The sequence below is a fragment of the Macrobrachium rosenbergii genome, chromosome 4, assembly GCF_040412425.1.
Source record: "Macrobrachium rosenbergii isolate ZJJX-2024 chromosome 4, ASM4041242v1, whole genome shotgun sequence".
Classification (NCBI taxonomy): domain Eukaryota; kingdom Metazoa; phylum Arthropoda; class Malacostraca; order Decapoda; family Palaemonidae; genus Macrobrachium; species Macrobrachium rosenbergii.
Window position 1 is genome coordinate 64,769,781 of NC_089744.1, and position 15,301 is coordinate 64,785,081.

A 15,301-nucleotide genomic window follows, 5' to 3' on the forward strand; every position below is an offset into this window, starting at 1 on the left:
CGTTATTGCCGAAAAAGGGGAAAAAATACAGAGCAAATCTCTAAACCAGCGTAAAGACCACTGCTTTCTTAGTATGAAACTTCTGTTGGCGCTTAGAGAAGTTGAAGGCCACTTGAATATTCATACTGACAGACAAATGGTCTACAAGTCAAATTTTTCCAGATTCTTATGTGCCTTTTCCTAATCGTGAAGTGATGCAAATCTTAACTGGTTAACTATCTTCGCTTCTTATTATATAATTTGCAAAAGATATAATACAAGATATTGGAACCAAAATATGATTGTAAATATCAAAGTCCAGCGCAAATAGGAAGCTGACGCCGCTCTGTAAACACTAGCATGTCGAAATATTACCGAGGGCTTTAGGATTAATCACAGGTGAGCAACAAAGGCGAAGGATAAGCTACAATATACAGCGTAATCTGACAGCGTCGAGGAAATTAATCTCATCAGTATGCATCGCGCAAATGGTAGGCATGTTCAGTTTAGCGATGGAGACATTTCATAAGGTTATTAACTAAGAATTGTAGAGAATGGAATTCTCAGCATTCGCTCAGGTGCCACCCTTAACATCAGGACCAAATCAAATGTGAATTTTTTTGTTTTTGTTTTGTTTTTGTAACTGGAATCAGCAGGCTGAGTAACTTTCATCTTAATTGAATTTAAAATTAACAGAAAAGGACCGCGATAGGGGGAGGAGAGAGGATGACCTGATAATATCAAGAGGGGTATTAATGTTCATTTAAATATAGGATGCAAGAACCTGGGAAAACCAAAGATGAGGGAATTCCACAATTAAACTGTTCAACTGAAAAAACAATAAACAAACAGAACAAACTAAATGGTCATTTTTTGCGATTTTCGTTGTCCCCGTTATCTATTATTATTATTATTATTATTATTATTATTATTATTATTATTATTATTATGCAAAATGTAATACATACAGTAAACATCTAACAAAGAGACCCAATGCAGCAGCGAGGAGGATTCTGTGACCAGAGGCTGAATGGAATGTTTTCAAGCGACGTTTTAGCACAGCGCCTGACCTTCGCTCGCAAGAACGATGAGTTGCTTTTTATAACCCGTATCTGTCCTTGGAGGTGCAGTATGCTCATTGTATGCAAGCAATGCTTCATGTAGTGCCATTTAAGGACTGAGGAATCTTGTTAATCTTGTAGTACTGAAACGATTTCGTGTTCGATGCGATGAATGATGGATATTATGTAAGAAAATGTCGCGACGACTTGGATGTCAGTGAAATGTTTATGTCAGAAGCAGTAACGCATTTAGTATGACATTTACGTAACAGTTAACAAAACCCAAAAAAGACGACAATAATAATAATAATAATAATAATAATAATAATAATAATAATAATAATAATAATAATAATAATAATAATAATTATTATTATTATTATTATTATTATTATTATTATTATTATTATTATTATTATTATTAGAAGATAAACCGATTCCCTATACGGAACAAGCCCACAGGGCCACTGACTTGAAATTCAAGCTTCCAAAGAATATGGTTGTTCAATAGGTAGACGTAAGAGGAGGTAAAGAGAAATACAGAGAGAAGAGATCTCGCTTATTAAAAAAGAAAAAAATAAATTAATAAATGGATAAAAATGTATTAAAATGCAAAGAGAATAGCAGCAGGGTAGTAATGCACTGCAGCTTCGCTTGAACTTTTCAAGTTCCAGTCGCACGACATCCTCAGGGAGACTCTTCCACAGTCCAACAGTGTGAGGAATAAAGGACCTCCGGAACTGAGAAGTTCTAAAGCAAGGCACATTTACTGCATGTTGGTGCTGCTGTTCAGCAAATCTAGTTGCTCTCCGCAGGAAAAGGGGATTAGGGATCAATTGAGAATGTGAAAATCTCTGTTAAAATACAATAAATAATGATTACAACTAAAGGAACTGAAATTTGTGAAGCCTCCTTATATTTTGAGGGTAAAGTAATCCAAAAATTATTATGTTTATGCACCTCTATGAATGAAATGTTTGGAAGCCTATCAATTTCTGCGGAACATTCATTCTTTACGCTCCCATAATTTCAACAGTTAACATATTGTATCCTCAAAATCGACGCATCATAACTAAAATTCTAAATCCTTTGGGCATCTACAGACGTGAAATGACCAACACTTCAAGTCTGGGGATACAAGGACGTGAAATGACTAAAATTTCGTTTCCTCTGGAGATACAAAAGGCAGCATTACCCGTCCAAATTCTATTGCATCTCATTCAGAAAGAGATCTGTGAGGCACATCAAGTCTGGGGATACAAGGACGTGAAATTACTGAAATTTTATTTCCTCTGGAGATACAAAAGGTATTATTACCCGTCTAAATTCTATTGCGTATCATTCAGAAAGAGATCTGTGAGGCACAAGGATTCCGATAAGTGAATAAATAAATAAATATATAAATAAATAAGTAGTGTTTCAATTATATTTTTCTTGCAAGGACGAATTCTTCAGGGAAATGAGCAAAATTCAATATTCCTTCGTGGGATTTACTTCCATTATTCATTCACGATCTTGTTCGTTCAGACGTCTATGCATTTATGTACGCATTCCTTAATCATTCGCATTGTTTCGAATCACTTATATTTATCTTCATACACCTCTTGCAAATATAGCTTATCAGTCGTATACAGCAAAAAGTTACTTATTAGGAGCAACTGTAATATATATGTATGTATGTACACACTTAGCCTATACAGGAACACAATAATATAATATATATATATATATATATATATATATATATATATATATATATATATATATATATATATATATATACATATTTATGTATCCGTGCGTAAAAGTGGCTGTACAGATAGGTGCGTATGAACAGTATTCCGTGATTAATTTAAATATTCAGGGAATTCAATGTCACTACCATTACTGCCACGACTGCTGTAATTCTATCTAGACAATTTTTGAATAATTCACAATAATTACGTAATTCCTCTTAATTTTCTACGATATGTGCTACCTCGGGGTACCCGAAAAGATCCAAGCAGAGGAAATCCAGCTGAAATTTACAAAATGGCTCCAAATCGGCCAAGAACCCAAACAACATCCCATTCACCAGGACTGGCTAAATTTGCTCTTGGCACAATATTATCTTCACTAGCTGCAAAGACACACACGCGATATGGGGACAACGAGAACTGGTGCGTCACTTCCTACGAGAGCAAACAAAAAGAAGACGTATGGAAACAAGAAAAAAAAAACCTCGTGACGTCACCCTAAGGAGAGACATGACGTGCGAAGGACCCGTCCTAATTTTTCCAAACTGACCTTCCTCTGTTTACGCTGCGTGTTGAACTTGACATTGGTCTGCACACTCGGCGATAATTTGAGTGTGAGGGTGATTCCCCAAAACCCCCTTTTTTTCTTTCAGATGGGATGAAGGAGATATGGGTGGCCTTTTCTCGTAGTTTTCCAAGGCTTCCTGTTCGTTGCCTCGAGATTGGAGGGTTGCAGAGGGAGGGATAAGGGTCGCTGCTTCGTTCTTTTGTTAAGTGAAGGAAATTGCGACCTTCGCAAAGTTCACAATAATACTCGTAACCTACTAATAATAATAACCATAACTTATTATTTTCTTTAGTCTGGTCGTTTAATGAACGAGAGTGCGCTACAGTTTTTAGTACTCTGGTCTCACTTCCTTGAAATGAAACACTTGCACCGTTGTAATGAGGCAAAAATTCCTCCCTTCTGACTCCTTTTCTTTGCATGTCTATCTCCTTTGCAATCTCGAACTACTCGTGGATCTAAAGTTCATTTAATTCATACAAAACGCCATAACGACCTTGAGATGTTTGTCGCACTAAGGCGCGGCCAAGCACAGAAAAATAAATAATACCAAAATAAAATCTAACTTTTCCTTCAAAGACGTGATTTTTTTTCAGATACGACAAATTCGACGCGTCAGTCAGCGCAAGCACTGATTGATTCTTAAAACCATTTGACTTTATTTAAAACGCATTCTTTCATCAACTGAACATTGTTGTGATTAACTACGTTTAGCAAGTGTGCGCCACCAAACATAGTTAGACAAACTTGGGCTTTTTCAGCACCTGGATAGGTGAACAATGAAAATGACAAAAGAGCCGATGCTTAAGCCCATGAGCAGCCATGGTATATATGTATATCATAAATATAAATTAGGCAACTAGTTATGCTTGCCGTAAAAAGCCTATCTTGAGGATAAAACAATCTCCACAGGCAAATTTGTACAGTAACTGTTTAATCAAGGATGTGATACTTGACAAAAGGAAAAAGTTTTAACTGTACAAAGCTGCATCATAAACCTACACGGGAACGTCGTCACGCGCAGTTCTTCCCACTTCAACTCACACTGGCTATTATACAAAATAGACACACACACACACACACACACACACACACACATATATATATATGTATATAAATATATATATATATATATATATATATATATATATATATATATATATATATATATATATATATATATATATATATATATATATATATATATATATATATATATATATATATATATATATATATATATATATATATATTATGTATATATATATATATATATTATATATATATATATATATATATATATATATATATATATATATATAATATATATATATATATATATATATATATATATATATATATATATATATGAATTCGTTCCCATTAAGGATTAGGTTTCATCCATGGTACACTAGTACTATTGTCTGCCACTTCTCAGCCTGATGCTTTCTCCCCCTTTCATAAATCATCTTACAAATATGACTTTTGTGCCGACTTATCTTCTACCGTTCTCTCTGCTTGACTAAACCATCCCAGTATACCTTACGCAGTGTACTGTTCGTTACTCATTTCACCAATTCTTCTCATCAGTGGTATCTGCCTTTTAACTCTTCTTACAGGATTCACTTATTTTCTTTCATACACGCTGAACAAAACTACACCACTAGGCTCAAACACACTTACATCTCCTGGGTGTTTAGTGCTGCATCCTGATTCTACCTCGTTACCTTTCCCTTCATTATCCACCAAATCATCTTCTTTTTTTTTAATTTGCTCTCCCAGTGTTTATATCCAGTGGAAGGCACAGGGTCATAATAAACCCGGGCCATATACCGTAATCCTTCACTGAGCAATCTCAAGTCTAACGCGAAGCCGTCACCAATTTCAATGCGCACTGACCTTGTGCAGATATTTCTTGCTCTCCACTACTCTTTCCATGTGGTAAGCTATTCAGTGGTGGATAGCCTCCAAATAACGGCCACCTCTCTCTATTTATCTATCTACGTCCACACATGCACACACACACACACGTGGTAATTACATGACAGTACTTAGCACTCTGCTGTTTCTTTTTAGATCTCTGCTATGTCTTCAGCTGACGTTATATGTGTGCGTGCCCGGTTGTGTGTATGCTACAATAATTAACTGAGTTACTGATTACTGGTAAGCATGAGTTTTCATCCGTCGTGCACTAGTTATACTCTCTGGTACCCAACAACACAAGGCTCGCTCCCATTTACTTTATCCCAACAATGAATCACAAGGTTTCTTTCTTTGTTGACTTTGTTTTTCACGCAATCATTAGCAAGGCCGAAGATTTTTGCTGACAAAAAAACCGCCTCATAAAACACTGCACTTAACCTCGAAGGGCTAAGTCAATGGCATCCATCAAAACAACACTAACGTCAAAGATTTTTTTTCGGGTAATGGTTGACACAAACTTTCAAAGCGCCCTTTTCTCGACTCACTTCGTGGTTGATTGATTTATACTGTAGATTTTAGGCATATGCCAAGCACTGGGGAAGTAAGGCCATTCAGCGCTCAGTGTTGCTGTCTAGTGTCTGAAGAAGAAAATTTATTCGACGCGGCTCTTTCCTGTTTTAAAATATAATGATCTTTCATAAACTTCACCAGCTGAGAATTTCTCTTTGCTACCTCCAGTCAACACTAAGTATACTGAAAATAACAACGAATCCACACTCTTTTTACCTCCCATAAAACATCATATATTTTGCCTGCTTCTCCTTAAATTATATCATTAACATTATATAAAACACGAAAAATCCACATGAAAAAAATACACATCCCTTTCTTGGCGACATTTCCCTAGTGAGTTTTCATCCATTCTTACGAAATACTGTCAACACTCTTTTGATGTATCTTAACCTCCTGCAATTGATACGGTCTCACGATCCAGTTCTGATACAAACTGACCTGTACATTGATTTCTGAACAATTCAAACAACGTTTCATACAAAAATTAAAAAATCACTCAAATAACAAACAATATCTTACAAGTACATCGTTCCTCCCCAACTTATCTACTGTTATCAGTTGCACTTTCTCAGCTAACACCTTCTAAACGCTTGTCCAGATATCTTAAGCAATAATAAGCCTTCGTAAAGCCACATAATCACCATAGCCTCCCTGTACATCGCACGACGAGGCAACCTTTCATCGTATTCACAGACATTTCATTCAACATTCTACATGAAATATTCACCTTATTCAGCTGCAAAACTCTTATATACAAAAAGGTAAATGTCTGACAATTTTAACCACTCCTAAGCACGCAAAACCCGAAGAGAGAGAGAGAGAGAGAGAGAGAGAGAGAGAGAGAGAGAGAGAGAGAGAGAGAGAGAGAGAGAGAGAGAGAGAATTAACGTAAGAGAACATTTCACGCGGGTGCGAACCAAAAAGGAAATAAAATGTCAAGGCTTTCCCAAGCCATGTTTGCAGTGGCGGGAAAGATTATATGGCATAAAAATTAGCTGACCTATGACGCTGTACACTGGAAAATAAGACAAAAATTCCTGGTCAGAACTACAATGTTAATAACAAGGTATATTTAATCATACCATACAAAACGGTCGAGGGCGCAGGCAGAACACACATGCATACAGTCATATATACACACTCATATAACATATATATATATATATATATATATATATATATATATATATATATATATATATATATATATATATATATGTGTGTGTGTGTGTGTGTGTGTGTGTGAATGTACGTGTATATATATATATATATGTGTGCGTGTGCGTGTTTATGTGTATACTTATATTTGTGTGTTCTAATTAAGATGATTTAGAAAATAATGAATATACAGCCTAAGGAACCTGCAAATTTATCTTATCCTATTTTCATTTGATTTTCCCTATGACCAAAATTGTTTTTTCAAGTAATAATAATAATAACAACATCTTCCCTTCCATTGTCCCTCTCCAAAAAAAATGCAAAAGGTAAATGCCAGATGCACTGGTAACAGATACACCAATGAATCTCCAAGGTAAGAAACCAAAACAGCATTCATTATACAAAATGCATAGCAACCAACAGGACGCAACTTGCTGTACGTGGTTTTAACCACATGCCACAGGTAGTCACAAATCTCTCAGACATACGTACAAATACATGTCTTCTAGTATTAGTTAATGTTTCGTTGCCCACCCAGAAATCAATTACCAATGCAAATAGTGATTTACTTGAAGACGAATATGCAGTTTGATTAATACATTCTGCACATGTCACTCAAATATCTTACAAGATAATTGTAACGTTTAATTAATCACTTGGAAATGTGTTTTGCAAAACTCCCTCGTTAATCACTGCAAGTGAAATTGGTATTATGCACGACAAACTAACAATGATAATGGTTTGAATTCTCGCATCTTGTCGTCAAAGTCTTACCATTTATTGGTGGTTTACGAGAGCTTCTCACTTAGTTATACTTTCATACATGGCTGTAACCGAGCATGCGTGGGAGGGCTTGCTGATATTCACGAGTGTGATCAGAATAAATATTTACATATTGCGGATGAATGTTGATAAATTAACAAGTTTATAAAAAATGTGAATATACACAGGCATTAACTACAGAGGATGAATTAACAAATAAAAATTATATATATAGTAGTACTAATAACCCATATCTCCGAAGTAAAAATAATAATGTATTCCTTACATCAACAAAAAAAAAAAAAAAAAGCAAAAACCTCTGGAATTCTGGAAAAAAAATATATATTCATCTGCCTTATGCAAGAACAACTATGCAAATGTACCACATCTTCTGCTTTAACAACACCTTCCATGCTTGCAATGAGTCGAAGGCGTGATGTCGTTACATTCTTGTCTGAGTGTTATGGGTATAGAATGATAAAACTCTATCAAGCGGCTGTCTTCAAGTCAGAGGGAAGGATATTATTTGCGTTACTTTCTCGGAGTTTTTTTCTGCATAAAGAGACAAATTTTCCTTCATATGGAGTTTTTTCTTTTTGTCTTTTCCTAATTCTGGGACATTTCTTGCTTTAATTCCTCGTTTATCTGATAGTTGCATGTGCTTTAATTAGCAATGGAAAGGTGAACGAAGGTATCAGTAATTACAATGGAAAGGTGAACATATATATATATATATATATATATATATATCAGAAATTTTTTTATCACACACATGGCAGAACGTCCACTGGAGTCGTTGAATGGGTCCATGTCACACGCACCCAGTGGTACACATTTATCACTTATATAAATTCCCTTCGGTGATAATTCTCCATCGGAGATACTATAGCGTGAATTTGATATTAAACGACATTTGTAGCTTCATGATTATATATATATATATATATATATATACATATACATATACATACATATATACATACACATTTATATGTGTGTATGTATGTATGTGCTGGTGTTCGCGCAAACGCGGGTATTTTATGGTATGATTAAATATCATGCTTTATTACGAACATTGTAGATTTCACCATGATTTTTTGCCTTCTCGAGCACTGTGGCACCTATCCGAGTACGTTACTCTTTATGCAATTATCAAGCTAGAATTAGTTGTCAATGACAAATACATAATTGCGAAATGCAGCATCAAATAATAATGTTTATGTCCCACACATCATCATCATGTACAGTCCTGCAGAAACCCTCAAAAATAAACAGATTAAACAGAAAATAAGTAAAAGGACATACAAAAATATGGCTGAAGTAGTGGGTCCCATGTCCACTTAACATGCCACAGGAATATTTGTCTCCAAATTGCGAATGGTATAACCTTCCGCAAGATATCAGATAAGCCTTAAGATGCAGTAAATGAAATTCTAAGAGCTCTCTTACCTGAGATACGACGACCTTGAGCGAGGTAGCTGTGAGGATCAGAACAAAGTTGCGAAGTTGTCTTGCAGCATCGACTCGACCTTGACCCGCCATGATTTCCTTAGTGGCCCCTACGAGACAACTCAAAACCCGTTTTCAATGTTTTGAACTGACTGCCGCCTCGTCTTCTAGAAGTCGGAACTAGACTTTTCAACTCGCGCTTTCTTCACAAATCTCTGGCAAGCACTTTAAAGTTTTAAAGCAAAGTTTAACACAAACCCAGTCTTCATTATAGTTACAAAGAGCATCCGAGAACTGTTTCACTAAATGACAATAACTAAAAAGAATACTTCGCGTCACTTGGTGAGACATGAATGACAGCCGGATTTCCAGTCACACTCGAAAGACACTTTGCATCTGGTTTCGAAACACGATTCATACTTTTGCGTTGTTAAATTCTGAAAGAAGAGTATTAGAGGTCATCTCCTAATTAACAAGAAGATTTTAGTCTTCACAACGATCATCTCGTTAAGCGATATGGTCAAAACATGAGGTGATTACATTCTTTTCATGAACAAATAGATTTAATCAGCAGCGAAGCTTTGGGGATAAGCTTGGCTAAGCATTCAAAATGTATTGTGCTTGGTCACATTTGTGCACAATCATATATATATATATATATATATATATATATATATATATATATATATATATATATATATATATATATATATATATATATATAATATATAAATGTATATAAATTATATATGCATATATATGTATATATACATGCATAAATGTATGTATGTATGTATGTATGTATATATATATATATATATATATATATATATATATATATATATAAAGATAAACTTAGGATATATAATATATTCTTAGGACGTGAATTACTTACACGCGCAGACTGACAAACATTCAAGCACCTTGACAGCTGCATACAGACTCACCGAATATGTAACACCTACAGACCAGCGTAACAAGCATCCTTGCAACTTGCAATTTCATGCCACCTGTAACTTCCTGCGTCTCGGGAGCGTCACTGGACCAGTTCCGGAGATACGGCGAAAGGGACGTCACGAAGGCCCTAGGATTTCTATCTCGTTAGTGCTTCATAGTGTGGAAAAATGCATAAACAGAATACAGAATCTAGGCCACAGGCCAAGCGCTGGGTCCTACGAGGTCATTCAGCGCTGACACGAAAACTGACAGTAAGAAGGTTTGAAAGGTGTAACAGGAGAAAAACCCCGCAGTTCCATTATGAAACAGTTGTTGAAGAGAGAAGAAAGTAAGAGGGAAGAAAGAGAATATGAACAGAGGTACAGTAAAAGGAATGAAAGAGGTTGCAGCTAAAGGGCCGAAGGGACGCTGCAAAGACCCTTAAGTTATGCCTACAGTGCACCACATGAGGTGCAATGACGGTGCTAACCCCCATGGGGGGGGATATGTATAAAGGACTAGTGTACCTTTACCGTAAAACTAAGGGTAATATAAGATGGCCCTTAAGTCATGTCCCGATGCCAAGGAACGTTCCTTAAGCTTGGAAATTGGTACTCTGATTCTGCATTCTTACACAGGGGTTAGTGGTAAGAGAAACTGGGCCCAGTCGACGGAGCACGTGATAGGTTAGTGAATGATCATCGCAAAAAAAGAAGAAAAACTGGCTAAGAAAAAGCTACACATCAGGAATCAGCTTTTGCTGTTTAAAAATCCTCCAAAACAGATATTACCTAAATTCCTTTTTTTATCTATTAGTATGTTAAAATCTCATTTCTAAAAAAAATTGCAGCAGTGGACAACACGGGTATACGTGGAGTTCATTGCCCTTAATCGTTGTTACAAATAATAATACACATTTGAATGCAAATTGCGTTTTACTGCACGGAGATATAATGAAACAAGGAACAAGGGCTCAAAAAGGATCTGGGTTTTGGTTGTCACCATGCAGGTGCTGACCAGGCCCAAATCTGCTTAATTTCATTAATCGAGAGAGGATGTCCGCAAAAAAAAAAAAAAAACCATCGCTAAAATATTCAACACATCAAGAAACAAGCTTCTGATAGTTTTGCAAAAATAACGTTTTATCTTTCTATTTGCAAGTCACGTTTTAAAATCCTATAAAAATGGGTATTACAAAAAGACAGTAAATACTGAAGTTACTTAGATTCATCCCTGTAAAATGTTACCATATTACAGCGTTCATTTCTAAAAGTATTGTAGTAATCAAGGACAACGCATTTATCTGCAAATACAACACGCATGTGGTTGTGCTTTACAATTGCAAAAGGAAAGCCGCCCAAACCAAATCCGTTGAAAAGTTACTTTTCAAAGTACCCGTTATCTTTAAAAACTTATTTTTATAGTTATAGTTATGGCCTAAAACAGATTACCTGGCCATCAACCATGAAAATATGTTGAGTGATTAAGAAACGCAATGAGACCCCAAGATCAGTTATTTGAAGTGAAAATCCCGAGTTAAAGAACAAGAGACAAAATTGGATTTAAGCATTTTTAACTGCAAGTTCTAATGAAAACATCACATTGACTGCCTGTACCTTCTGTGGTGAAGCCTTTCCTTAAATTCTATCCCTTTTCGTGAGTTCTGCTTTCTCATGGAGCAGCAGCCAAACCCACGATGAAATAGCTTCATCACTTTGGTACAAAATAAATCTGCTGAAACACGCTAAGCATGACACATCACTGTATGCTAACACTATACTTCCAGTAAACGAAGAATGGTATGATTTCAAAATGATTCAAGTATTATCCTTCTCTGGAGATACAATTAGTCACCATATCAGTAAGAAGGACCTATAAGCGATGCACCAATAAACGAAATGAAGTTCAGGGACTATCCAACTAATTCATTGGCAAAGACCTTCCCCTTGTAGATTACATCGCGTTTGTGACAACCTAATCTATCAACTTCTAATCTTGTTGTCTTCCATTCTTTTACATCTTGAAAATCACTGTACTTTTACGAGAATACTTTAATATAGCCATGCAAACGGGCTAAACTTTATACACACTACGGACATATTAACTGAACATTAAATTTATTATATTTTGTGCAATTAATATTGGTGATTTTCTCCCCTTTTCAACTTATTAATTAATTTATCAAATAGTTTGCTTCAGCAGCGAAAGCTCCGATCCTCGCCGGGTAAAGTGAATCTGACTCGTTTTTCGAAAAATCAGTTAAACTTCTTTTGTCCAAAGCAGTGACTACTGTGCTTGGTAGTTATAAGATTGCTGTTGTTCGTAGCTAGGTTATGTAAGGGCAAGGGCTAGCAATATCGCCCGAATAATTTCTGAGAACAGGAAGTTTAGCACCTTCTGTAGCCAGTCCTCTTTAGGGATTATGATGTATATATTACATACCGTACAAAAACCCTCATATATATAAATGTATATATATATGTATATATACACAAACACACACACATATACACATACATACATATGTGTATATATACACACACACACACATATATATATATATATATATATATATATATATATATATATATATATATATATATATATATATAATATATATATAAAATGGTAACCATGGGGAGACAAAACAATATAACGCTGCTGTCGAATGTCAAACAATTTAGTGTAGCCTAATTTGAATATTAAATACTTCTACATCTGCCACACGGAACGTTCCATCCATTACCTTAATACTAACGTGATGCTAAATCAATCGGTTGACTATGAAAATATGTCCACTGTAAACTTAAGATATATATAATGTTTGTTAAAACTGGAACTGAAGTTAGGGTGAAATCAAAACTTCTGTCTTCATCGACGCAAAAAATAGTTGCTAGGTACGCTCCCTGACAACTCAGGCTGTAGATCAATAATGATTTAACATGTTATTTATTATAAGCTACAATGTCACTTTTGAGTTTATGTTCTAAAATATCGTACGTGCCGCTTGGAGAATTAAGCCGAGACAGAGAAAATAAATGACAGAAGCGAAGTTACAATTGCCCATATAGATTGTTATCACGTAAATACTGAGCGCATCAATCAAAAGCTTAGTTTTCCCTGTCTTTTGTATTCTGAAAGATCTGAAGTGTTTGCAATTGAAGTGTTTGCAAGGAACAGTGCAGGATGCGCGAGTTATGGTATTTTAACAGCAAAGTTAGGGCACAGAGTGAGCAGTAACTCTTGATCGAGCCACAGCAGTAGTAGTCTAAAGTCAGAACATCTTCCTAAAAGGAAAACAAACAAGAAACAATATCTAGCGGACTCGGGTGCTTACTATTATTCTTGATGCAACATCGCTAGGATACACCCAAGAACTAACGCTCGAAAGTGAAAGATGCCAACGCGTGAGTTTGCTGACTTTCTGAAATTACTTCGCATTTTTCTTTACAAGTGACACACATAAACGGTGGATATTTTTTAAATCAAGGAATTAAGAATATGTGAATAAAAGTATACATATAGATGGGGAAAGTAGTAGAATAACTATTTAAATATATGTTAGTTTCCAGTAATAATATAAAGTTGAAAAAATTAACAGAACAGTTACCCAAACAACGGATTCGCTTGCAATACTCAAGGTTGGTAATACTGTCCGATCTCTCCGGGAAACTAAGATGAAATAAAATCCCACTTAAGTGTCATTCATATCTTTTTTATTACGATGAACAAAGGGCTTCGATAAAAAAAATAACTGAAGACAATGTGAAGCTTTAAGCAAACAGCTTTGGCTCAATAATGTACACCCATTATATAAGACGAAAGTTTTTGAAACAGAACGCAATAGTTTCGTAACTTCCGACTTGCATTTGCTTCCTGCAACTTAACAGCAATTCCAGGTGCCCACAACGAAGCAAATGTAAGCATACGTGCAAGGCATATGAGTAAATATTGATTACAGTCACAAGAAAAGACGAACAAATACACAATTCGAAAAGTTAAGAAGGCAAACGAACCCAGTCAGGTATCTAAATAAACTTGCGCAAACCAACAAGGCTCGTCTCTAGAAACCTGCTCAATAAGGAAGTGTTGGAGTCTGTGAGGGCGTCAGAGTCTTTGTTTAGAACCAAAACAACTCTTTGTCACAGGCAAGGTAGTCCGGAGATTCACACTCGGTTCAAAGCCTCCGATTAAGAGGTTACAGAAGAAGACTTGCGTGAATTGGACACCTTATTTGAAAATGCAACATTATCAATCGTGGGACCCCAATGTGGCGAAAGGAACGACTTATGAAAGCATAAATAAGCACTGATAACTTCTGGGCAGACCAAAATTGTGTGGAAATATAAATATTATGACTGTAGCTCAAGCCTTCAATGTGTGTTTAAATGGGAGTGAAGAACATCTTTTAGAAGAGTGAAAATTCATATGAACAAGGGTAATTTTACATGCTCCTGCTCTAGGAAAAATACATTGGTGAATAAAAAAAATGAATAAACAATAGAAAAATGCGACGAATATGTATATAACTAACAAAGTTGACAAGAAAAAAGGGCACATTAGTCTCTGGCCACCAGATAAGCTGCCACATGACAGTAAATTACTAGAGTAAAAAAGTTTACAACGATCAATTACCATTCGGAACTTCTGTATTTAAATTTTTTTATATCATTAAAGTACACAGAAAACAGCTGATCACTGTCCACAAACCGGGAGGGCTTAGGCCTTGCATAGTAACACTGAAGGATTGTACTGCCAAATGACAAGAGCCGAGGACGTCAAGTCTAGAGAGAGAAAGAAGAATAAAAAGAGACAGTCCGCCCACTCACACGAACGCAAGAGCGCGTATGGGAATACAAGTCTAGGAGAAAAACTATATTATGATGCACTGCCAGTACTGGAGGCCACTGGCGGAATGGTTTTACTGATGTTCTCGGGCAAATACCCAGCGTGAGATGAACACCTTATGATTCTTACTATTTCATTCATAAACGTGTTGCTGGATATTCACATTTTAGTACGCACAAAAACGAATGTGCTTTGCTAGATATTTTCAAGGACATCTGCAACATGAATACGCTAAAGGTATAGGAACGCCTTCTAGTTCATTTTGTTTTCAAGGATGCGGTCTTATCTACCAAGGAAGTCAATTTGTTGTA

The 15,301-nt window shown here is 35.7% G+C and overlaps 1 protein-coding gene across 3 annotated transcripts in view; it reads right to left on the bottom strand.

Annotated features, from left to right (window-relative positions):
• The window catches only part of LOC136835312 (serine protease svh-1-like), a 194,866-nt gene that overhangs the window by 154,162 nt on the left and 25,403 nt on the right, over positions 1 to 15,301 (bottom strand). For 2 of the 3 annotated variants that reach the window (XM_067098642.1, XM_067098651.1), the window contains exon 2: positions 9,207 to 9,643. The exons of the other annotated variant lie outside the window; for it this stretch is intronic. In XM_067098642.1, coding sequence (XP_066954743.1) covers positions 9,207 to 9,299 — 93 coding nt within the window. In that variant the 5' untranslated portion in view covers positions 9,300 to 9,643. The remainder of the gene's footprint in view (positions 1 to 9,206; positions 9,644 to 15,301) is intronic. 3 annotated transcript variants of the gene reach the window in all.